General features: G+C 39.9%; 2 protein-coding genes across 4 annotated transcripts in view; one reads left to right on the top strand and one right to left on the bottom strand.

Moving 5' to 3' along the window:
• The window catches only part of DROSHA (drosha ribonuclease III), a 74606-nt gene extending 52676 nt beyond the window's left edge, over positions 1-21930 (bottom strand). The window contains exons 1-12 of the mRNA XM_061346682.1: positions 21807-21930; positions 18771-19628; positions 16629-16721; positions 15426-15657; positions 13756-13897; positions 10890-11044; positions 7744-7824; positions 5922-6008; positions 5728-5814; positions 3911-3982; positions 2044-2125; positions 676-750 (exon numbers count right to left, since the gene is read on the bottom strand). Coding sequence (XP_061202666.1) covers positions 676-750; positions 2044-2125; positions 3911-3982; positions 5728-5814; positions 5922-6008; positions 7744-7824; positions 10890-11044; positions 13756-13897; positions 15426-15657; positions 16629-16721; positions 18771-19621 — 1957 coding nt within the window. The 5' untranslated portion in view covers positions 19622-19628; positions 21807-21930. The remainder of the gene's footprint in view (positions 1-675; positions 751-2043; positions 2126-3910; positions 3983-5727; positions 5815-5921; positions 6009-7743; positions 7825-10889; positions 11045-13755; positions 13898-15425; positions 15658-16628; positions 16722-18770; positions 19629-21806) is intronic.
• Positions 21931-21965: 35 nt separating this feature from the next.
• The window catches only part of CUNH5orf22 (chromosome unknown C5orf22 homolog), a 41774-nt gene continuing 39397 nt past the window's right edge, over positions 21966-24342 (top strand). For all 3 annotated transcript variants that reach the window (XM_061346681.1, XM_061346680.1, XM_061346679.1), the window contains exon 1: positions 21966-22087. In XM_061346681.1, coding sequence (XP_061202665.1) covers positions 21983-22087 — 105 coding nt within the window. In that variant the 5' untranslated portion in view covers positions 21966-21982. The remainder of the gene's footprint in view (positions 22088-24342) is intronic.

Here is a 24342-nt window from a genome sequence, read left to right as displayed (position 1 = left end):
TTTGCATCAACTGAATGACTGCCCCAGTATCTCAGGGATGTGTTAAACGCCTGTGTAAGCTGTTCACTCAAAATAAACATAATGCTCCACACTAAAGTTTGTCCTTGGCTGGCAGGCTAGGGTTGGAATTGCACTGAATGATGTTTTTATGTCTTTCACCATTTGCTTCAAAGTTTCAGTTTGCATTAAGAAACAAACAGAACAACATGTGCTCCGGAATGCCAATCATGCTGACCCTCAAAACTGCACATCAAGAATTTTTATAGAATCTCATGGTACCCTGAAGAGCAGAGGGGATATGAAAATCAGTTTCACATGGGACATTAGGTAATAGCACTCCTTGAATGGCACAACTCCATCACAAGGCAAGACAAGGATGACTCAGCACTGCCTAAAATCACCATGACAGAGACAAAAGCTGAGACTTGGCCTGCCTGCCTGCTCCTAGCTCCGAGTAAACTATCCACGCTGCCAGTAAGAACTACAGACTTCAAGTGAAAGCACCGTATCTCTATACTGACTGAACTGTTTACAGTAAGTTGTTTGGTTTTATTTCTGAGTCGGGAGGGGGGGGTGTGCTTTTAGGGGGGATTTGTGGTTTTGTTTTCCTTTTTTTTTTAGTTTTTTTTTAGTTTTAGATCTAATTACTATAAAGCTACAGAATGCAAACATTACCTGGAAGAAATCTCACAAATCGTGGCATGAAGTGAAATCTGGGACAGGAAACAGAATCATTTTCAAGTAAGGGACCTTAAATATATTAAAAAAAAAAAAAAAAGAGAAAATTTATGAAAAGCAAAATATTTGCAAAAGAAGAAAAAGAATGTAACCCTGCCACAAACAGAATCAGTAAACAGTGATTACATTTGATAGGGCTACATTTCAATCAGAAAAATAACAAAATGCACAGTAGAGAGGAACAGAATAACAACTTCTAGTGAAAGCTTTTATATGCACAATTTCAAAGAAAGCTACAATAACTTTAAAAAGACTCTAACAGAAACACAGTAATTTTGCTTAAAACAGTGATAAAAAACTGTTTTATATAATTTGCTTAACCTTTACAGACACAAATGCTAGTTTATTAGTCCCTCCCTATTACTGGGGTGTTCTTTGGTTACAGTAACAAAAGATAAAATAATAAGGAAATTTGCATGATGTTATGACAGGTTTTTTTTTTTCATTTCCTATTTCATCATACAAAGCTTTCCATGAAAAGAAAAACAAAACCAGTAAGTAACTGGTGCTAAAAAAGAAAGAATAATCAGAACCAGTGATACAAAAGACAACACTGATATTAGTATCAAACCAAAGAAGGCTACACAAAATGTTACCCATATGCTGCTCAGTTTAACTGCACTAAGTGCAGAGTGCATCTCCATGACAAAGTCAAGACACCAAAACACAGCTACAGATTCTGAAATGAAATTCCTTTGATATTCTGTTTTCTTTCAGACCAAGGAAAGTATCATCCCTGAAGCTCCTTTGTTGCAGTCTTCACAGAAACATGTATTTTCATCTTGTCAAGTCAAAACCATTCAGCTATAATGACACGTTATCCCTCTACAGCTGTCTATGACACTGCCTTGTATGTTGACTGTAGAGAAATAGCATACAAGTAACTCGTTTGTTAGCTCGTAAAACCAGACAGAATAGCCTACTTGACATCTTAACTTTCGAAAGACCATGCACATGATACTATGCAGTATCAACACACAATAATATTTACTGTTTGATTAAAAGTATCAGGTTTGGATTAAGAAAGAAATTTAGTTTATATGCAAGAATATTGTGCTGAGTTTGCGTATTTTAATTGCTCCAGTCCACATTAATGAATTCCAAAAGGTTTTTATCTTCTTGGGGAAGGGTAAGTTTGTCCCTCTATTATAAAACAGCATATGACTTTGTTCTTTTGAGGCTTCTCTCCACTTTTTCTCTTTTTACATCAAAGAGCCTAATAAAGCAATCTTATTTACAACAGCTACAATTAATTGGCATTTGGGTATGTTATTTTGTTGCGGTTTTTCCCCCTAAATAAGTTACCGTTAAGATTCCAGTCATACAGCTCCAAAATATCTTTGAATAGATATGAAGAGAACAGCTCAAGACCTCTCACACAAAAATTCTGGGAAAAGAAATAAACCAGCATTATAATTATATAATACTACAATACATACAGTGCCACCCACATATGAAATGAAAAAACAAATCAAATTAAATGAAAAAAAAAAAAAAAAAAAAAAGAAAAACCCAGTGTCTTCGTATCTGCCAACCACTAGACACCGGGCTTTGGAAACAATATTGATAAACCTATAATCATCTACTGCAACATAACACAGTGGTTTCTTCAGAAAGCACTGTAATTAAGACTCTTTATTCAATGTTCAAATCAACATAGCATAAGCAAGGGGGAGATTCTCATCAAGTGGGGAAGCAGCTCCTCCAAAGCAAGGGGCTTTCACTCAGCAATGAAGGAATTTAAGAAGCTTTCCTGAACAACAACATCAAAATCAGGATATAAATTCTACATGTATTATACTGGCCATAAATTCCACACCCCAAACACAACTTCCTTTGGAAGTAATTATTAGTAAAGACAGTCTGCAAATAACACTGTAGCCAACTGCTGTAGCCGTTTAAGCAGAAGTTCAAAAAATGTCCTATTTTCTAATTTGCTTGGTGGCCATTTGTTGTCTTAGAACAAGATTTGGAGACAACACAGTAGGTTCACTAACAACTTAATTGCTTTGATCACATTAATCTTGCTGAGGAATTTTAGGGCACTTGCATACATTTAGATGCTGGTGAGTCACAAAAAGAAAAAAGAGAGGTAACTAGAAAAAGAAATGTAAGTATATGTGACTAAATTAAACACTGATCCTATATTTGTAGTTAAGATGCAGGGGGTTTTCTGGGCCTACACATGCTGTTCCACTGCAACAATTTACTTCACAAAGTGGTTTCACCAGGGATTAATTTCTATTATTAACTGAATGGGCTTTGTTTGTATCCACAGGAAATTTGTTTTGGCAACAACTTATATTAAGTACTGATAAGCAATCTTCAGACCTTCAAACTTATCATTAAGTTTCAGCTCTGCCATTGACTTATATGGTCCTGGCAAGCAAGTACTTCCATTTGCCTTATTTTTGCCATCTGTAAGAGAAGGATAATGCCTAACTCAGTAGTACAAATAAGAGTACCTGATATGTATTGTATACCACTTAAATGAAAAGAAACACTTCCTAGTATTTGATTTTAACATATAATAGAGTAGGGCCAGAAAAACGACCAGAGAAGTGGAGCACCTCTCCTATGAGGAAAAGCAGACTGAGCTGGGGTTGTTTGACCCGAAGAAAAGTAGGTTCCAGGGAGACCTTACTGCAGTCTTTCATTTCTGAAAAGGAGTCTATAAGAAAGATGGGGAGGTACTTTTCAGTGGGGCCTGTTGTTAACAGGATGAGGGGTGACGGTTTTAAACTAAAAGCAGGAGAAGGCTGGACGTGAGGAAAAAATTCTTCACAATGAGGGTGGCAAAATACTGGCACAGGTTGCGCAGAGAGGTGGTAGATGCACCATCCCTGGAGATATTCAAGGCCAGGCTGGATATGGTTCTTGTTAATCTTATCTAGTTGAAGATGTCCCTGCTCATTGCAGGGGGTCTGGACTAGAGGACCTTTGAAGGTACCTTCCAAACCATTCTGTTCTATGATTCTGTAATATTCATGTAATATATTAATAGTATAGGTAGATGGAGTACCTGTGAGTGCAAGTTTCTATTCAGCCATTCACTTAGATCACAGCCCGTCTCTTAGAGAATTCACAAGGTGGGATTCTAAAGAGTTTAATCCATTAAGCATATCAACAACTCATAACCCACCCTCACTTTTTGACTAATTATCCTTCTTACCTCAGGCATCATCTCCTCAATGAAATGAATTGTATAGTCAATGTTAAATCTGATTACTTTACATAGTGGAATCTGAAAGGAAAACGAAATAGCATGAAAAACTATACAGCATAAAATGTATAGTTAATACAATTTTGTATGCAGGGGTATTACTGTCTAGTGAAAAGGGCACTTACTAAAACAGCTGCTCTGGGGAATCATGCAAAGATGGGGGAACACAAGCACATGAAAGAGAAGTAACAGCTCTAACCGCTACTTCTGTAATAACACAGGGCTGACAGAAGGGATGGTAAAGGAAGATTAAATAATGCCATCTACTGGAGATAAAATTTTCTTTAGAAGAAAAAGCGTAGCTTAGGAAACCCATATCTTCTCTCACTTGTATATTTGGAAGTGAATTTATTGTTGGTGACATATGTCAGATTGATACAGTGACCTGAAGGCAAGGTGTTTTTTAGCACACTGCCAATTCTGTTAGCTATACTGTCTTAAAAAAAAACAGTTTTAAGTCATAGCAGCACAATGTAAGAACTTCAGAATAAATCTATAGCTTTACACTGATTTTATCAAATAAATATTCTCAGAAGTTAGCTCAACTAACTAGTAAGACAACCGTTTAATTTTTTCTCCTCAGAAAAAAAGGTGCCTTCATTTGCAAAGCCCACATACTGCTGAAGGTGTATATGTTTGTTTAAATGGCATGTTTTAACACAAAAAGGCTAAATCTCTAATAGACTACAGAAATGTCTCTCAAACAGCAGGTTTTATATTGCCAATAATCATCTCAGGACACCAAAAGATTCCTTCCAAAGGGCTTTATACACGTTAGTAACCGGAACTGACAATACAGCATTGCTTTCTACTCCAACTCTGTAAAAATGATGCTTATCACTTCCCCAGTTTGGAGTGAGAAAAAACACACATGTACTTTACAGTAAGAGTAAGTTCAATGGCTTCACTATTTGTGTCAGATGAGAAAAGTCTTCTTTGTTCTCTGTATATTAAAAATTTCCATACCTCTCTGCCTTCCTGTCACACAGTAGGCACACAGATATAAAGTGTTCTCTCTGTCCTCTAAATGGGAGTAAGCCAAAACTGTTCCTTTTCACTCATTTGGAAAGTGAAAATGTAAAGCCTTGAGACAAATCTGCCTTGAATCCCAAGGCTGAGTTATTGCTACTGGGAAGGAATGCATGCCAGAGGCTGAATTCCACTCTCTCCCTGACTTCCTGTCAATGAGAGACCCTTCCCCTGCTCACCAAAAGTAAACTGTTGCCATATACAGTATGTAAGCAAACTTCAGGGAAAAAATTTTCTTCTAGTGCCTCTCAGTTCGAGTATTCATACTTCCCAGTCCTGTACTGGTAGCCATTTTTGTACCAGGTTTTGGCACTGGTGCTGTAGCTAGTAAGAGGAATAAAACTAAAGAAACAAACACTGTGGCAACTGAAAAAACAGTTTTTGAATTATTAAGATAACAAAAAATCTTCAGGTGTACAGAAATTAAGCACTTGCATGTTTTTCATTCAGATATAGCTAACAGCTTATATTGGAAAAGAAGGGCAGTCAGATACCAATCATGTCCTTTTCTTCTTATACTTCCTTCCTTTCAAAACAAAACTAATTGCCTTTAAATGCTTACAGAATTTAATATTTGTCAAGACAAACCTGAGACTCATCATCACAAATGTCTTTACCCTGTCCACAGTGCTGGAAAGATGTCTGTAACACACGTTGTTTTAGAAAAGTTCTACTTCAGGGCACAAAAAGATTATCTTCCAAACAAATCCCACATATATAGTAATAAACATACTTACGTTTGTTAGTGGGGCATGTGCAAACATTGAGAATCCTTCAAAGATATATTCATGATCATCATACTCAATAACAGTAGGTCTGTCTGTCTTAAAAAAGCAAACAAAACCACCACAGAGTAAGCAAGAAGCAGTACTACTCCCATCACTGAAAACAAAATTAGAGTCCTAGTTAGAATTATTTATTAAGTACTTACTAAGAAGTTTGTGGGAGGTGACACAGTAATTCGATAGTGGTATAGTCTTCCAGCATTGTTGGTCATGGGGCGACATGGTTTAATGGGCTTAAAGAAAGAGATAAATAGAATTATGTGCAGAGTCAAGGCAAATTTAGATTAAAAGAAAGAATAAAGCATTTATAATAACCATGAAACAGGCGTTAAGAAAAATTAAATAAAATATAAAATCTGTGAAGATTTAAAATATAAAAAATAAAATCTGGGAAGAAGGGAAGTGAGGCCTTATCTGTCTTTTCACTTTCATAAATATTTTTAAAGCTATTCAAACGCGAAAAAAAAAGTTAAAAACTGCTGTTATTTTTTCATTTTCCATTTGACTCTTAATCTTTCTTACACACAGCAGTTAGTTGCTTACATACCAGGATAATTTCCTCTTTTATATAGATCAGTTTCAGGAAATGGATTTTAAAAGCTTACAAAAAGGAACCTGGACCTCACATAAGAAGATCTCAAAGTATGGCATCAAGACAGACAAGTATCAGCTCATCTGCCCAGGGCAAATCTGGGTCCTGAAGAGAACAGATTAATCTATCACTACAAAGACAGCTCTGGTAACCCTGCTCTGTCTGCCTGAGAGATCCAAAGGCAGCCAGCCCTCTGTGCAAACTGACACAACACCAAACGCCTGGAAGTTGTGTTTTCTTTCAGGTTCTGAAGCATCCAGTTTAAAAACCTAAAATTCCTCAGCAGTCAGATAAAAACAGTTTCCCATATGGCTTATATCCAATTTGCTGCAGTTTAGAGGCTGACACCAGCCTGTTCAGAATACATCTCTCTGCATGAGGAAAAAAAAAATCGTCAGTGCAGCAAATGGGTACTACTCTAAACAGCATTACAAAAGTTGGCCTGATTGTGATGGCAAGATAGTGACATGCAGCAATTGCATTTTGCATAACCCATCCAGCAAGGAGGGTAATTACTCTGGCTGTTCAGCCCCAAATTAAACTTCTCACTTCTGCAAAAAGACAGTTACAAACCAGCCAGTTTGAAGCTAAGCAGTTGTATCTACAGGACACTCTAAAACTTGTATATCCTGAGGTTTCAATAATCTCCTCAGAAAATTTCCCAACTGGCTGTGCTTCAGGAAGCAGCTGCCTTCATGCAGCAAGTTTTATATATCAATTTTCTCCTCCCAAATTTTCTCCCTTCTTCTTTACAAAAAACACACTATAGACAATGTGGGGAGGAACGGATCCTGAACTGAAGTGATTTATAATAAGCTTCAAACCAAAGCAAATTTTCTGAACTAGAATAATTCACAGAAGCATTCATAAATCCTTAACTGCAGAGAAACAAAAGAATGTTTCAGTAAATATAAGTGAAAAGGCATACTGAAAAATAAAATTATTCAAGAAAAATTACAAGGGTAAATTGTAAACCCTACATATTAATGTCCTCCAATTCTTTCACCAGAACAAACTATTTTTTTTAGAATAACAAAGCTTGAGGTCATCCAAGCACCATTTTTACTTCTAAAAATGTTACTGATCATAAAGCATACTCTGTACAAATGAATATTTCTAAGGAAAATACTCCAACACCATTTTTCAAAACCCTAGAACTAAATAAATGCAGGTAAAAGTTTTCCACAGTTTTCAGTTGGATTTCATTACCAGTATTGCATTTTAAACATGAGGTTATATAACTAAATGATTTAAAGTCACACAAGATTTTTTACTCAGCCTGTAAATCATTAAAAAAAAACACCCTTACATCAACCCAAGTATGGGTTTACAGCAGCAAGTTTGTATTCATAATTGCAATTCTCAGAATTACTTACCTCTTCACCAGGATAAATGCCATGTCTTATTCCTGTTCGCCGGGCTTTAGCACTGCACTTGCACAAAGGACCATCATTCATCTGTCAAAACCAAAATAGGATTTTGTTTTATTGAAAAATGGGTTTGGAAAAGTATGTTAGTTTTAATGCCTGGAGTGCTGATGCTTCTAAAAGCCTGTCATGCTTAGATTAAGTGGATGTTCTTAAGCCAATAAAATTTAAAACAGTATAGACTAGTGTAAGAAAACTGCACAACAGCACTCAACTTCACTGCTCTTTCAGAAGCACAAGATGGAAAAAACACTCTCAGCAGAACTGTACCACTCTACTATCATATACATCTTTTTCATTTCTTATACATACAAACAGCACACTGCCTAAAATAAAATTCAGGCCCTAAACAGGCACATGCAAATATTTAACTGCTGAAATCTCCACGTTCAAATAGTTCCACCAAGTTCACTGAAATCCCATCCTTGACTAACCCCTCTGCCATGTGTTTAAGGCTATCACCCAAAGTATCCAAAGTGGACCATTTGAAGATTTTCTCTTGGTTCTCTAAAGAGCTAATGGGAACACTTCAAATCCATCCTGTGAACAGATCAGTCCAAAAAAGAAACAAAGGGGGGGGGAGGGATGGGGAGAAATACTCTTTAGTATTCAGTATGGGTGCATCAATACCTATACCAAAAAGGGCCATGGCACACAGTATAAAGCTATTGTCTTCCTTTTCTCTTTCCTGACCAAGTTCAATGCAGACTATCAATTACTGCAGTATGCTAAAGCTTTCTGCTCTTAACATCATGCCCATTGAAGAAACTCAGAACCAAACCAGAGAAACAAATTAAGTTCCCAATCCCAGGCTTTAACAGAGTTTTTCAAAGATTGAATCCAAGAACTGAAATATATTCTTAGACTCAGGGGAATAAAAAACCAACAACCCCACAATGTAATACAAAAAGCAGAACTTTCCATGCTATTACAAGCTCTATGAAAATGTAAACAGTGTCAGCAGTGGGGCTAAACAGCTTGATCACACACAACAGATACAATGTGAAGATACCTCAGAAAGCAAAAACCACCAAACTGCTGTTAGTGTAGTTCTTAGCTGGGAGAGGGACACAATTTTTTACTTTTTATGTTACTTCTCTGAATATTCATCTCAATTTAATTTCCTCAGACTGGCACAAAGCATATGTGCAAAGGAACGTAAGATGTAGGGCACTTCACGACTCCTTTGGGAACTTAGTCATGCAATCTTAACAACAGAGTGACATGAGAGCTTTTCATTCATATAGTTTTTGAGGTTTTTTTCCCTTCCACATTGAGACCCTGAAGGAAAGTACAGGCCCAATGAAACTGAATCATGCTCATAGGTAAAAGCATGCTTCCTCACTGACTTATGCAGCCATAACAGAAGAGTTTGAAAATGCAATATCAAATTGCTTTTCATTCCCCCCAAAATATCTACTTATTGAGGCTAATAAAATAATAATCACTTATTTTTTAAAATCTCACCCTTAATTCTTAGAACACTTCAGCAGTAACACTGCCTCTGTTTATATTAAATGAGCAAACCAAAACAGAGATGTGAATTACCTGTAGAAGCCCAGGTCATGAGAAGCAAGTCAGATACCTACCTATCATGTCCCTAATGACACTGCTCATGGAAAAGAATTGCAGAAGAGCAATCATGAAGCGATGTTAAAATAATGTTGAAAGATCACGATTTTACACAGGCAATGACTTCTAACTTTCTCTGACCAACAGGACAACACAAAGAAGCACATAACACTTGCAAGAAAAGGGCCACTGCAGTGGCATTGACCTTAACAATTTATTTTCTGGCAACTGCTAGCACTGCTGCAGATTATTCAAAGTAGTAAACACACTACTCAGATTAAAGGGTTGGGAAGACCTGTCCTAAAAAGCTGGTTTGATGTCAAAAGGTGTACTTGTATGTGATAGTGTGCACAGCAATCATTCCTGTTTTCTGTAGTGATAGTTAGAAAGCATTTTGGCATACCAGATAAATACCTAGGATAACTTCAAATGTTTTCAAATAAAACCTACTCAGAAGTAGTACAGCATTGACAAGCTCACCATGTTCAGATTTCATTCCCATTGAGAAAAATGAAGAGTCAGTCTCAAGGAAGTTTTGGGAAAGTTTTTCAGTAGAAAACTCATAAAACATGCATTCCTGAAACTACTCATCCTACAGTTATTCCACTTCTTTTTATTTAGCTAATATTCTTGCCTAGAACATCACTTTGAAGTGTGCCCAAGAGCTACACATTTTTTTTCATTTAAATATCTAAACAGTTCATTTAATTTGCTTTCCATATAAATAAAAACAGCTAGAAGTGCTCAAAGTATTATTTTTTTTAACTAGAAGGATAAATATGAGTCGTAATAGAATATTCAACAGACCTTTGAATTACCACAGTGGCAATAAGCGTCGCAGTATCTTTTCGCATTATGATTTGTTGCATGCTAAACTCATGCATCAGCCAAAATGCCAGAAAAATAAATTTACTGAGATGCCATGTGACAATGAGTTAGAATAGACTGTAAAATATTTAAGAAAGATGAAGATGGCAAATTTGCAAACAAAAACCAGACCTCTGTGCAATGTATACATTCAAAACAGCACTTCATGAGCTTAGCAATTACATTTAATGAGAACTATAATCTCCATGCAATTACAAAAGGACCACTAGACAAGAAATTAGAAGCATTAACTGCATATTTAAAACATTATTTATCATTATGAGCCGAGAGTTTTTTGGTGGAAAATTTGTAAAGCAGGTAAGCATGTTGTGTTTGCTTCATCCCAGAATTCATCTGTGTACCTTTATTTCAGGGCTATGAGGACAGCATTAGTACACTGTTAGCAATTCAGGTTTTATTAACACTGTCAGACATGATTCCAGTGCAATAATCCCCAGGATTCATGAGCTGGAACCACAGTCTTGAAATCAAAAAGCAAAGTGCTTTGAAGAAGATCAGAGAGAAAACGGAAAAGGGGGGTAAAAAAATGCATACTGAAATAGATGTCACTCAGCATGTTTGACAACAATGAAGTATTTTCAGTTTTCAAGGGAAAATGACTTACAAGTACACAGTACTTTTTCCTCTCACTATACCTGTCCTGGATCATTGTACCACAGTTCTTCATGGAGACGATCAGGGTGTGCTTTTTTACGCTTAATTTCTCCAATGACGTCAAAAACGTCTGAATCTGAACTGCTAGAACAGCTGCTGTCATCTTCAGAGTCACAGTCTGACTCACTGGAGCTTTCTAAGTCACACATGAAGAATAAAGTCAGCTCAAAAACACTAGCACACATTCTCTTTTTCAATAATAATGCATTCTCTAAAGTGACATAGCTAACTGTGGCATACTGAAAGTTACTAAAAAAAAAGAGAGACAGTAATTGTATTTTTAATTAAAAATGACAGCAAATGCTATGGATATTAAATGCTCATAACAATGCACCACCTGTCTGCACACATGAGAGAAGAATACACATAATGTCACTAGCATGAGTGAACAGAATCTCTTAATACTCAATTGTTTGCTATGAGCAAAGTGCTTATATGTAGTTTCATTTTACCTAAAAATGCTCCTGTCTGTTGCAAGGTACTGTTTTGTTTTGAAACAGCACATATGTATAAATTACAGAACACGTATTGTTGGACTAATTTTTCAAAATCAGTTATTTCTAATAAATCCATTATCACATATTAGAAACCAGAGACATGGGAAAAAAAAAAAAAAACACAACAAAACCAATAACCAAACTTTAATTACTAGCTGAGTCAAGTCAGTCACAAGATTTTTGGAAGCCCTGTTCTTTGAATTTTCCTCCCTACTTTCTTTTTTTTAAAGACGTTTTTCTTTGTATTAACTGAAGGAACAGAAGGTGGTCTTAAACTGCTTAAAATATCTCCTTTGTGGTGCTATCAAAGTAATAAGTGTCTGGACTTAAAAAATAAAAGAACACCCAGACCCTGATCTCACATATCTCTAACCTCCTGTGCTACATACACGTGACTGACTCCCTTTTTTATGCATGTAATGTCACTCATTTCCATGGATCCCCTCAGCTCCAATTTAAATACCTTCATAGCTATGATATATACCATGATGCAACTAAGGTTTATTATTTCTGGAAGGGAGCAACATTTCGTTTTTAAGTTTTGACTTAAGAGGAAAAAAAAGCACTGTTCGCTTAAGCTTTGACTTAAAAGAAAAAAAATGCCAGTGCTTTGAAATACTGTGAAATTATGGTTAAAAAGATGTGTATTTATTGAATACAAGCAAAGGAGAGAGACAATGAGAAAACATTACTAGCAAAATGTTTCTTTTTTTTTTTAAATAAATGAAGATATATTTTTATACAGTCCATAATTCAGCCTAGTGTTATTAAAATACACACTTGGCACTATGGTTTACATAGGTCATATATGCTCAGTTGAAATCAAGTTTTGTCTAGATGTGCTACAAATGTTCACAAACACTTGAGTCTTAAAAGCTCTCCGATAATCATTAACTGGTTATACAAGTCTAATTTTAGGTGCAAAAGGAGTGCGGGACCTATGAGAGTCAGCTGGAGTTCTGAAAAACCAGTCCAGAACTGCTGGATTTCATGCACTGAAATCAGCTTTTCATGATATAAAAGTGCTCTTAGAGTGCATTGCTATCTCACTACAATACACAGTTATGGCTAACAAAGGCAGAACAGAGACAGAATTTACTTAAATACAAAATAAAACAAGCTATTAGACACTATTAGCTACTAGAACCATAGCTGTAGCAGAAGCTGGCACAGACACCAAGTCAGCCCAGAGGACCAATGCAGATGCAGAACCTTTGGGTCCTCCAGAAAGAGTGGAAAAAAACCCAGAGAAGTTGCTCTTGGCTCTATCATATTTTAAACTGGAGCAACAAAAGAGCTCTTTCTGCAGAGATCTAAGAAAGTAAAGCTTTACACCAGTATGCTGAATGTAGCAATTCTGTCCTTGCTTCAATCATGTGAAAGTATACCTCTTGAAAAACCCTACAGTTAAAATTGGTAGTAATTCTTGTGAATTCACATTTTATTTAATCTGTATCTATTTTTCTTTTATCTTTATGATATCTTTTTATACTGCCACCATGTAGCTGACCAAGTCAATATATACCTGCATTTTAACTTCAGAATTTTTGGTATATGACTTTTAACAGTTACTAAGCTGAGACGTGAGTCTGAAGCAGTTCAGCAGGCAAAAATGAAGCGTAAGTGAAAAAGCAATCCCAATAGAGAATCTAAATTAATGTGAAACGCTTAAGAATTTCTTGAACTAATGTAACTGGAATGAAATAAATAAAGAAATAATCTCTTTGTAAAAAGAACAGCTAACGCTTCTCACAAAACAAAATCAGAAAAATAGATTTCACTGACTTCTGAGTAGACAAATTGTTATCAAAAAGTATGCTCTGCTAATTCAAACAGTATTTGCCCCTAAATTGATATGGCTAGTAGACTTATTTCACTGCAAGAAGATCCATATGGGTGGTGCTTCTTGTTACTGCAGAGAGTTCATCATTTATATTGGCTGTGCAGCTCTGTTTACTACCATCTTGTGCAGAAGTCTCAGGTTTCAAAACATAGTTTATCACCACTACTCTTGCTTCATTTTTAGAAATGCTAAGTCCAGGAGCTCCTGAAAGCCTCTTGTGTGCCATGCTTTGGCCTATATGATCATGCTCAGCATGCTTTAATGTCATGGAAGAGACTTTAGCATAAGACAGTGCTGGATATTTTCCATTCTCCATTCTCCCTTAGGCTTTCTGAGTAAAGAATCTAGTTGTTCTGCAGTCACAAGCAACAATGCCATAGATGTGCAATACAAAGGAAGGATTTAAGAAACACAGATTGTCCCACCAACATTATTAAATACACACAACTGCCAAAACCAGGTTAACTACGGATTATTCCATTTCAGATCTTCATCATTTCTGCCTACCTAAATCTTCATCCAGCTTCGTCTTCGGTGGCTCCCACGGTGGCCTGGCTGCTTTGGCCTTCGCCTGTCGCTTTCCTAACTCGTCATCAAACTTTTCATACAGATCTCGGAGCTTGCTTGTTCCTACCACAGTAGAGTCCCCCTGTCAATTAAAAACCAGACCAACAACAAAAAAAAGATGGTGTTAAAATAGCACATGAACCAGCTTTTCACAATGAAAAGCAAGAGGGCAAAAATATCAGATCTGTATAGTTCCGTGAAACATGGCAATAATAGTGTCGTGGTTTAAAGCCAGTCAGGCAGCTCGTTCACTCAATCCCCCCCTTCTTGCCCTCACCCTGCTCCCGGAGGGACAGAGCAGAGAATCAAAAAGAACGCAACTCCTACGGGTTGAGATAAGAACAGTTTAGTAACTAAGGTATAACACAGATCACTACTGATACCACCAATAATAATAATGATAAAGGAAATAACAAGGGGAGAGAATACAAAACCTCAGCACCAGCCGACCGATAACTCGCCCCCCCAGCCCAACCAAGTACTGACCGATACCTCCTCCAACCCCACAGTCCTTGCCCTTCCGGGTAACTCTCAGCTACATCCTGGGCATTATGTGCTGTGGTATGGAATACCTCTTTGGCTAATTTGGGTCAGGTGTCCTGTCTCTGCTTCCTCCTGGCTTCCCTCCTCCCTGGCAGAGCATGAGGCTCAGAAAGTCCTTGGCCAGACTAAAACATTTGAGCGGTAACTAAAAACATCGGTGTTATAAGCACTGTTCCCAGGCTGAAAGTCAAAAACACAGCACTGCACCAGCTACTAAGAAGGAGAAAAAATGACTGCTACTGCTAAAACCAGGACAACTAGTTAAGGCTCTAGCATACCATCACATTGTCCACTGGGTGAATGAGCAGAGAAATTATTCAATTTGCTGATGCATTATCACCAAACCGTTGACCTAATGATGCAGAACTATGGGTAAGAATATTCAGCACAGCTAAGCATTGATTTTTAACAGGTTTAGAAGAAACAAGAGACCTGTAAAAGTATTTGCAATTAAAAATAATTTTTTCAGATACATGAAACACAAAACCCATCTCATTTTGTTGCCTGGTTTGAATTACCATGTCATTCACTCTCCATGTTATTCTCAAAAAAAACCCAAAACAAAAGCAAATCACATCACAAAACAAAACAAAACCAAACAAAACAAACAGCCAAAATAAACCAACCAACTAACAAACAAACAAACCAACAAATGCAGCTCTATCACCACACCATGTAGTTATTGTGAGGCATTATTGTGAAGTACAAAGAATACAGACTTCCTGCTTCTGTACAAAATTTCTCCAAGGTTGTGGGAATATACGGTGCTTGAGGCATTTTTACTCAAGTACAGGTGTAACAGAAAAAAACAACCCTTCCCTCCTGGAGACAAAAAAACAGACCTTATCCATGTACCACTAATCTCAATGCAAACAGACAGAAGAAACTAAAGAAAATAGAGAATACTAATAAATAAAGCCTTTAACAGGGTTCAGGGAATAAGATGTCTGGGAGGAGAGAAGGATTAAATGACACAATACATGATCCTGCTGAAGGATCCACATTAATGAAGTAACAAATAATAAAAGGACTATGTACAGTAATTTAGACTTCTTCCACAAACATACCACTTGATCCATAGGGTCACTGGAGTAATAGCTTTCAGAATGGGTACAGCGAACCCAGACTGGCTTAAGTAATTCCTCATCTTCCTCTTCATTTTTTTCAGATGTATTCTCCTCCGATTCTTTGTCTTTGATAGCAGCATAACTTTTCTCCTTGCTGGAGCTCTGGTTCTCAGACCACCTTTCTCTGTCTTCCTCCCATCGGGGTCTCTTTCTCTCTCTGCTTGGAGATCGGCTTAATGTGAGAAAGCAAACAAAAGCAACTCTATTATTTTAACGGTGGCAATTTTCTAATGAAAAACAAACAGTCTGCTTCAGATCAGCACATATTCTATCATATAAATTACAGCAAAATCCAATTGCCTCTTCCTCCTAACTTGCATGTAAAGAGTATGGTACTTTGTAGTTCTTACTATTAAAAAAATTACTTGAAAGTGCTTTTGAATTTTAAACCTTACTCAGGAATTAAAATGAAAAAAAAAAAAAAGCTCTTTCAGATTAAAATTCCTATTTGCATTATAGGTGACTTTCAATTTTGTTCCAAATTTGGAACCTTGCCACAAAAAAGTCACATCACTCTCAACTAAAAGTTACAATACAAAGAAGGTTTTATATATAGCCCACAAACTATCCGCACGATAAAAGAGGGTTTTATTAGAAGGATTATACAGAAGCCACACTGCTTGTGTTACTCTAGCTCTGGCACTCCTTCGAAACACACGACCTGTGAATATTCCTTATGTACAGCAACAGTACTGTTTTTAAAAGCTGAATGTAGGAAAACTACTAAAACTACTTTTATTTTTTGACCTCCTGTCTACAGAACGAATAATGTTGCGCTGTTTTCAACTACCCAGGATTCAGAAAGAAATGAGCATCAATATAAGAAAAGATCCTAAAAGATGAGCTAAACATAGAATGACTTTAAATAATCTTGGCACTTTACAGACTGGAAGCAGATGTAAGAGGAAGCTTTTAGGACACAGCAGTGAAGCCCCCTCTCCAGAGATGAATCCTATTTTTAACTGTGCAAGGTCTTGAGACGATTGACATTTGCATGTATACGCAGATGGCTATAAATTTAAGACACTCATCTTTTCTGAGTTTCAAAACAGGCACAAATACACATGCAGAAAACACAAAACCCCACATGGATGGATGCACAGAGCCTCAAATACATTAAAGACTGAATGTAAGCTTCATTACCTTCCTGCTCTCTTGTAATCTTTTTTGTAGGATCTGTCAGGTGATGTTGATCTTCTGCTGTCACGGTGCCTATGGCGCTCTCTCTCCCTCTCCCTTGGAGTTCAAAAAATAAGTTAAATACGTAAACTGGCATTTCATATATTCCATACCTGAAAGGAGCACAGAAGTAGGCTGAGACTGTTACTCAAAATAACACACAAGTTAAGACATTATGAATGCTGACCTTCACAAAATTTGTAAAAGATAGACACCTAGCTCCTCCGCCTTTGTCATAAAGCCATCTATCTCAATACAAGGGTTAATTCATACCATACAGAGGTACCTTCTATAAATTCACCACAAGACTTGCTGACATTCTTCCTCTTCTCCTGTTACAAATGGCAAAGGGTAAGATTATTCTATCTTTAACCATTCTTCATGGCTCAAGGAAGGAAAAGAAAACCTATTCCATGCACAATTGTTTTGTAAGCACAGCAGTCATTCAAGTGTTTCAGGCAAGCCATCTCTTCCTGACAGCCACCTCAAGTACACACAAAAACCTGACAGACACAGAAAATCTGATACATGCTGAAACTATGAATCTCATCTACAAGACTCAACTTTCAGGTAGACACAGAGAACTCAACCACTTAAATTTCTGGGTCAAAAGACCTTTAAATTAATTGAAGGCTTAGGGAAGAATGACTGCAAAGCTGCCCAGTGGAGAAGGACCTGGGGGTGTTGGTTGACAGCCACCTGAACACGAGCCTGCAGTGTGCCCAGGCAGCCAAGAAGACCGACAGCATTCTGGCTTGTATCAGAAATAGTGTGGCCAGCAGGACTATGGAAGTGATCCTTCCTTTGTACTCCAATGTCATGATTTAACTTCAGCCAGCAACTAAGCGCCATGTAGCTGCTTGCTCAAAAGCCCTCAGTGTGATGGGAAAGAGAATCAAAAGAATCAAAGTGAGAAAATGTATGTCATAAGATAAAGACAGTTCAGTAAGATAGAAAAGGAAGAAAATAATAATGATAACGATAAGAAAATAATTGTAATATAGAAAACAAATGATGTATAAGGCAATTACTCACCACTCGCTGATTGATACCCAGCCAGCTCCCCAGAAGTGGCACCCAGCCAGATTTGCCCCTGGTTTACATACTAAGCATGACATGATATGGTATGGAATATCCCTTTGGTCAGTTGGGGTCAGATGTCCCAGCTCTATCTCCTCACAACATTTTGTGCACCCCCCCAGCCTTCTCACTTCATGTGAGAAGCAGAAAAGTCCTTGACTTAGTGTAAACTCTGCTTAGCAACAGCTAAAACATCTATGTGCTATCAATGTTAGTCTCATTTTAAATCCAAAACACAGCACTATGCCAGTTACTAGAAAGATAATCAACTCTACCCCAGCCAAAACCAGGACATCAGCACTTGTGAGGCCACACCTTGAATACTGTGTTCAGTTTTGGGCCTGTCACTATAAGAAAGACAGTGAGGTGCTGGAGTGGGCTCAGAGAATGGCAACAAAGCTAGCAAAGGGTGTGGAGAACACGTCTATGAGGAACTGCTGAGGGAATGGGTTGTTCAGCCTGGAGAAAAGAAGGCTCAGGGGAAACCTTATTGCTCTCTACAAATATCTTTTGGAAATCAAAGTAAAAATTACTGAATGTGAGGTCTGGGGTTTTGTTTTTGTTTGTTTGGAGGGGTTTGTTTGCTTGTTTTTGAAATACAGCTGTGTGAGGTTCTGCAACTAAATCTTTGCATATCTAAATCAAAGTGGCTTCATTTCCACATACACTGTGTGTGAATCAGTGTTTCATACATGACATGAGAAAGCTCAGTTTCCTAATAAAAGCACGTGACTCAGGTGCCCTGGTAAGTATTTAAATACTTACCTTTCCAGTATCTTTTTGAATATTCTGGCCTACATCATTAGACACAAAAAAAAAAGGGCAACAGTCTCACAAAAGGTGAGGCAGAAGCAGCATACCTAAAAGGCATCAAAACAGTAGCTCTTTCCATAACATCCGAGTATTGGCAACCTCCCCAGCTAGAGGGGAAAACAAGGGTGACAGAAGAACATTGCATTGATGCCATAGTACTATGGGACAATGATGACAGCTCCCTCTCTGCAAGCAGAAGATACCCCAAGTTACCTGTTACGCTCGTAACTTCTGTGATGAGGCGATATCCTTCCTCTGTCATAATCTGTTCGGTGCCGACTGCTTTCCTGCCTCCTCCTATCTGGACTCCGTCCGCGATCCCGACGATCCCCATGGTTAGTGGACCGATGCCTGTCACCATGCATGTGACTGTGCTCACGATGTCTGTGCTCATCGTAGTGCTTGCTCCTGTCTGGAGACCGTCGATCACTTTGTGACTTCTCTCCCTGGTACTGACCCGTGTGCCGAAAATGAGCACTGCCACCACTGTTGCTGGCAGTGCTGTTCTGAAAGGAGCCAGAGTTGTGCTGGTAGCTGTTGAAATTTGGTGGTGGGAATGACTGCTGTGAATACGCTGTGGAGTATACAGGCTGGTAGTTTACTTGCTGTGGTATGACTGGTGGAGGGGGAGGATGCGGTACTGTGGGTGGAGGCATCATGTAAGGAAAGGTGTTTTGCCCAGCAGGAGTTCCTGACACAGAAGTATTGCTAGGATTTGGCACTGGTGGAGGAGCAGGAGGGAAGCACGGAGGCACCGGGAAGCTCTGCCTCATCTGGTGGTTTGGAAACGGTGGCCTCATGGGACACTGGCTGATGGGATTTTGTGTGGAAGGGGGCACTGGAGGAGGATAGGGCACAAAGTCTGGCCTGGGAGGCATGTAACCAGTGGTTGGAGGGTTTGAATAGGTTGTTGGAGGGGCAGTTTGCTGGTCATACTGGTACTGTACGGAGGGCTGCTGTGGGTGAAGCTGCCGTAGGTTCTGAGGGCGGTAGGTCTGTGTTGAAGCTCTTGCTCCTGGTCCCCCCTGACTACGGGGACATCCTCGCCCGGAATGGAAAGACATGGCTCACCTTTAATGAGGAAAATAGAAGCCCAGTGTCACACAATTTTTGTAGAATGTCCTTAATGCATTTGCAAGAACTACTCCCAGCGTGCTGAAATGACAGCTCCTGCAGCTTCCTTTAACAGAAGCAGTGAACAACGTCCACTGATTTAACCTGGGAGCTTTGTGCTACTCACACCTCTAGTAAAGGTCATACATGTCCCTTTGATTCCTTTAAGCCTGTAACCCATGAAAGCACCCCACTGTCTTTAATCCAGAACCCCAGCTGGAGCATGCTGTCTCAGGGCAAAACTAGACACTTTTGATATAAAGCCTTCAGGCACCCCACACCAAAGAAACCACCATTTCAACAAATGCTATTGTCACCCAAAGCCCTGAAATGAGGAGTCCTTTCTAGAACAGATTCTACGCTTCAGACAGAATGACTTTACTAACACCTCATTGCAAGTTACCTGGTCCAACAAATCTTGTAAATTTTAAATGGGATAATAGCAATCTACATTCACAATTGAGATCCAACTTAGCAAAGGAATGAATTCTACAGATATTTCAGGTAGGTATATTTTTGTGGAATGATAATCTTAGAGGTTACAGAAATAAAAATTATGTTGACTGTGCTGCTACTTCAATTCCACTGAAATAAATAGTTCCGAAAAAATCCCTCAGCTGCCTGCCTGGTCCTGTTAGCTTTCCAGCAACTGCCACTGCTTCAAGTAGGCTTAAGTCTTGCTCAAAACTATACACATATTTATTGCATTGTATTAATGTTGATAAATGAAAACCACTGTGCTTCATTAAAGTTAAAAGTTGATTCTTTAATTACAATGTTAAGTTTCAACAACTGGAAAAAGGAAAATATAAAAATTAAGAAATCATTCATGGTGTCTTGGCTGGAATGGAGGAAGAGGAAAAAAAAAAAGTTAAGTAGTCACAGAAGTCAAATCCTGTTTTTAAGGGGAAGAGAAGGAGACAGACACACATAACTGGAAAGATCACCAGATAAAGAAAACAAAGTCTCACTTTTACTGAGGCTTTGTTGATGCTAAAGTGCGCAGATTATTCTCCTGCCTGCTACCATGCAACACAGCTCAACCAGACTGCTCAGAGCTCTACTTTCAACTGTATTTTTGTGCCACTTGCAAAAGATGGAGCTTACTAACAGAGAGCAGACAACTTCTGGAACCAGAGGAAGAAAGGAAAAGCGATGAAGGGGCAAAAGGACTGACATCAAGAAGCAGGAATCAAGAGGGCCTATGTCTCTCAGACACACATGGCCCAGTGGAAGCCACTGGAATTGGTGGCACTGACATCGATTCCCTCTCCAGAACAACCAAAGGCCGAACTAAGTGAGAATCCCAAGTTTTTAGGAGGTAGCAGCCACAATGGTAAAAAGCCACTTGCTCCTTCCAGTCAGTCTGTGCCTTCTCTGTACCTACCAACCTTGCAAAGGCTCTCAAAAAGAAACAAGGGGTAGAGGGGAATCTATTTCCATTATTTTGGCTGGCAACTGTTATTACTAATCCTAATAAAAAAAAAAATAATAATAAAAAACAAGCTACATGGAATAACTGTAAACACCTCAATTATTTTAAAGCTCCCTCCGCTGCAAACTTTGGTCACATCTGATTTTCATTTAAATTTAAGGAAGTTCAAAAACATTGTAAAGGACAAACATAGGGAAGAAATGTATTATATTGGTGGAAGCCACCGCACACAAAAGTAACACAGGTTCCTTATAAAAGGCCTCATCCAACCACTGCCTCCCAGCACTCTATAACGGCCTCCAACGGCCACCGAAGGATCTAGGTAAACAGAGCGGAAACGAACCAGGCGATGACTCCGGCACCCGCCCGGCCTCTGCTTTCCCGCCGCACGGCTCCATTCTCCACACGGAGAAGGCTCCTCACCCGCAGGCCAGCCAGGCAGCCGCCGCGCACTGCGCAGCGGGCAGGAACCGCTTGGGCCCCGCCACCCTGAACCTTATCAACACCTCGCAGCCCGCCAGCATCAACACCGCCACGCCCCCTCCCCCCTCGGAACCTTTCCCCCCGCGCTAGCACAAGTTCCCCCGCGCCGCGTGGAGAACCGCAACACCACGGGGAAAGCGGAGCGCAGCGGCCCAAGGGAAACCCCCACCAGCCCCGCGGCCCCCCCTCCCGCAGGTAGCCAGGCACGCCGAGCCCACCTGGCGCCCCGCCACCGAGGCCACCGGGCCTGCAGCGCCCTGGCTTCCGGAACAGGAAGGTCGTGGGAGGGCTCTGCAGGCGGAAGTACCACCCTCCGGGAAGGAGAGAAGGAAGGAGAGTGAGAGTGGGGAATGAAAGCTGGGTCTCGCCGGATCCGGCCCGTCACAGCCGCGGCATGAACGGCGGGGGCCCGATGGCTGGCAGCGGGACCGGGCCCCAAGGGGGCCGCCTCCGGGCTTACCCGGCTCTGCCCGTGTGGGTGGTGGAGGACCACCAGGACGTGAGTGCCTGGCGCTGGGCGGTGGGACTGGGCGGAGGAACGAGGCGTCTGTCGGGGACTGTGTGGGGAGTAACTTCTTGTCTTTCTTTCTGTGCGGCGTGGACGCTTAGTCTGGTAGGTGCAAGCGGAGGGAGGTGTCCGGTGGATTGCTCCACTGAACTCTGACGGCAGCCTCTTCCTGCCATGTAGCCAAGTTTTCTTGGCTTCGGACTTTCTGGGAACAAGAATAGTCCCCGCCTCCACAGCCGTGCACAGACCTTAAACCTGCGTTCGCTGTCACTGCTGAAACATAAAAGAAGTTCAGTGCCCACCTGACCTGAGTTCCTTCCCGGTTCAGCTAATTAATCCTGTGAAGGGATTTTGGCATATTTTTAAGGGATTATTGCTTACTTTTTATGTTTTTAATCATTATTCTTTGGGTTGTGATTGCTGCAGTTAGAAGGAAATAATGCCCGTATTACACTGCTCTTAAAATTAGCTGGGCACTAGCTCAGCTCTTCAGTGTGTGACATGTTGACAGCAAATTAGTAAATACAATCATATCCTAACAGATTGATTGCTACTTGGTGAGAAATTTTAAATTTGAAACTTTTTTAATTAAGTCATTGAAGAGGGGAGTAAAGAAGGAATTGCTTTTGAACTGCTGTTTCAGTTTCCCCATATGGTTTGTTTATAGGCATAAGCTGAGGTCTTAGTCCTAAATCAGCAGATTCTAAACTAGATTCTTTACAAACAGAAAATTTCAGTGTAAAAAAGCTTATTAAAGAAAATCATGCTGATCACTCCTTTGCTCTCCAGTCCAGTATTCTGTAGAAGGGGATCCCACCACCTATTTGGCTTCCATGCCCTTTAATTCCAGGCTCCTGGTCCTGTCATTCTAACACTGGAGAAGCCAGGTGACAATGTGCTTGCCTGGACAGTGGTTGAAATCTTTTTGCATATCTTGCAGCTCACTCAGGAATAGAGATCAGGTGGTGTCGTGGTTTAAACCCAGCCAGACAGCTTGTACACTCACTCCCAGTGAGTGGTGCCGGGCTGGAAGCAGTCGAGGCCCGTGTCGCCCCCCCGGGGGCTCCCCCCCTTCCCCGCTCCCAGAGGGATGGGAAGGAGAATTGAAAGAATGCAACTCCCATGGGTTGAGATAAGAACAGTCCAGCAACCAATGTACAATACAAATCACCACCGCTACCACCAACGACAACGATAAGAGAAAATAACAAGGGAAAAGAATACGATACCACCTGCTGAAAAACAAGTCCGACCCAGAAGACCCCCTGTCCTTCCAGGTCACTTCGAGTTACCTCCTGGGCATGACGTGCTGTGGTATGGAATACCTCTTTGGTCAGTTTGGGTCAGGTGTCCTATCTCTGCTTCCTCCCGGCTTCCCCTCCTCCGTGGCAGAGCATGAAGCTCACAAAGTCCTTGGCCAAACCAAAACATCATTGTTATCAGCTCTGTTCCCAGCCCGAAAGTCAAAACACAGCTCTGCACCAGCTACCAAGAAAGAGAAAAATGACTGCTACTGCTAAACCCAGGCAGGTGGTTACCATTCATTTATGACTTATAACCCTTACTCCTCCCCACACAGTGGCTATCTTTTCTTCCTATTTTTGTGAAGGTCCTACTTCAGGGAAGTCTACCTTGTCCACTTCCTCCTGCTCCCTCTTAGAAGAAGGTCCTTCATCCTTTACCACATGGGCTGACTTCTTCCAGTATTTCTTCTTGTGTATAGGAGCAAATGGTACTGGCAGAGGTTGGTTCTTTGGTTCAGCTGCTGTGTCTGTCTTGGGGTTTGGAGTAGCTGCAGTGCCTGTCCTTTTGTTGTCAGATCCAGAGACCGTCTATTCTCCTTGAGGGTACTGAAGAGTGTTGAGCACGGCTTTGTAGGCATGGGACAGGCCCCAGCATGTAGCAGTGATTTTTGTCTCTGGAATTCCTAGGGTAGCAGCATACTTTTTTTTCCAAACGTTTTACTGTTTTTTCCAGATTCTGCACTTGTTCAGGGGTGAAATTTCAAAACACTAGAGGTGCCCACTGTCCTAGGTACTTGCTCATACTATCCCACACACCCTACCACTCATAACTGTCCAGTCTCTGGGCAGATCCCTGGGTGGTATTCTTAGATAGCTGTTTAACTGTAAACAGGACCTGAAACACATTTAGGAGACATAGCAATAGGAACATGCTGGTTTGAATATCCTGAGGATATTAAAAATTTTCAGGAGCGATTGTAATTAGCCTGAAGGAGAAGGAGA

Source organism: Neopsephotus bourkii, unplaced genomic scaffold (assembly GCF_033783945.1).
Source record: "Neopsephotus bourkii isolate Nb327-2 ecotype Australia unplaced genomic scaffold, CSIRO-AGI_Nbou_v1 NB_272, whole genome shotgun sequence".
Classification (NCBI taxonomy): Eukaryota; Metazoa; Chordata; class Aves; order Psittaciformes; family Psittacidae; genus Neopsephotus; species Neopsephotus bourkii.
This window is presented reverse-complemented; position numbering and strand designations above follow the sequence as displayed.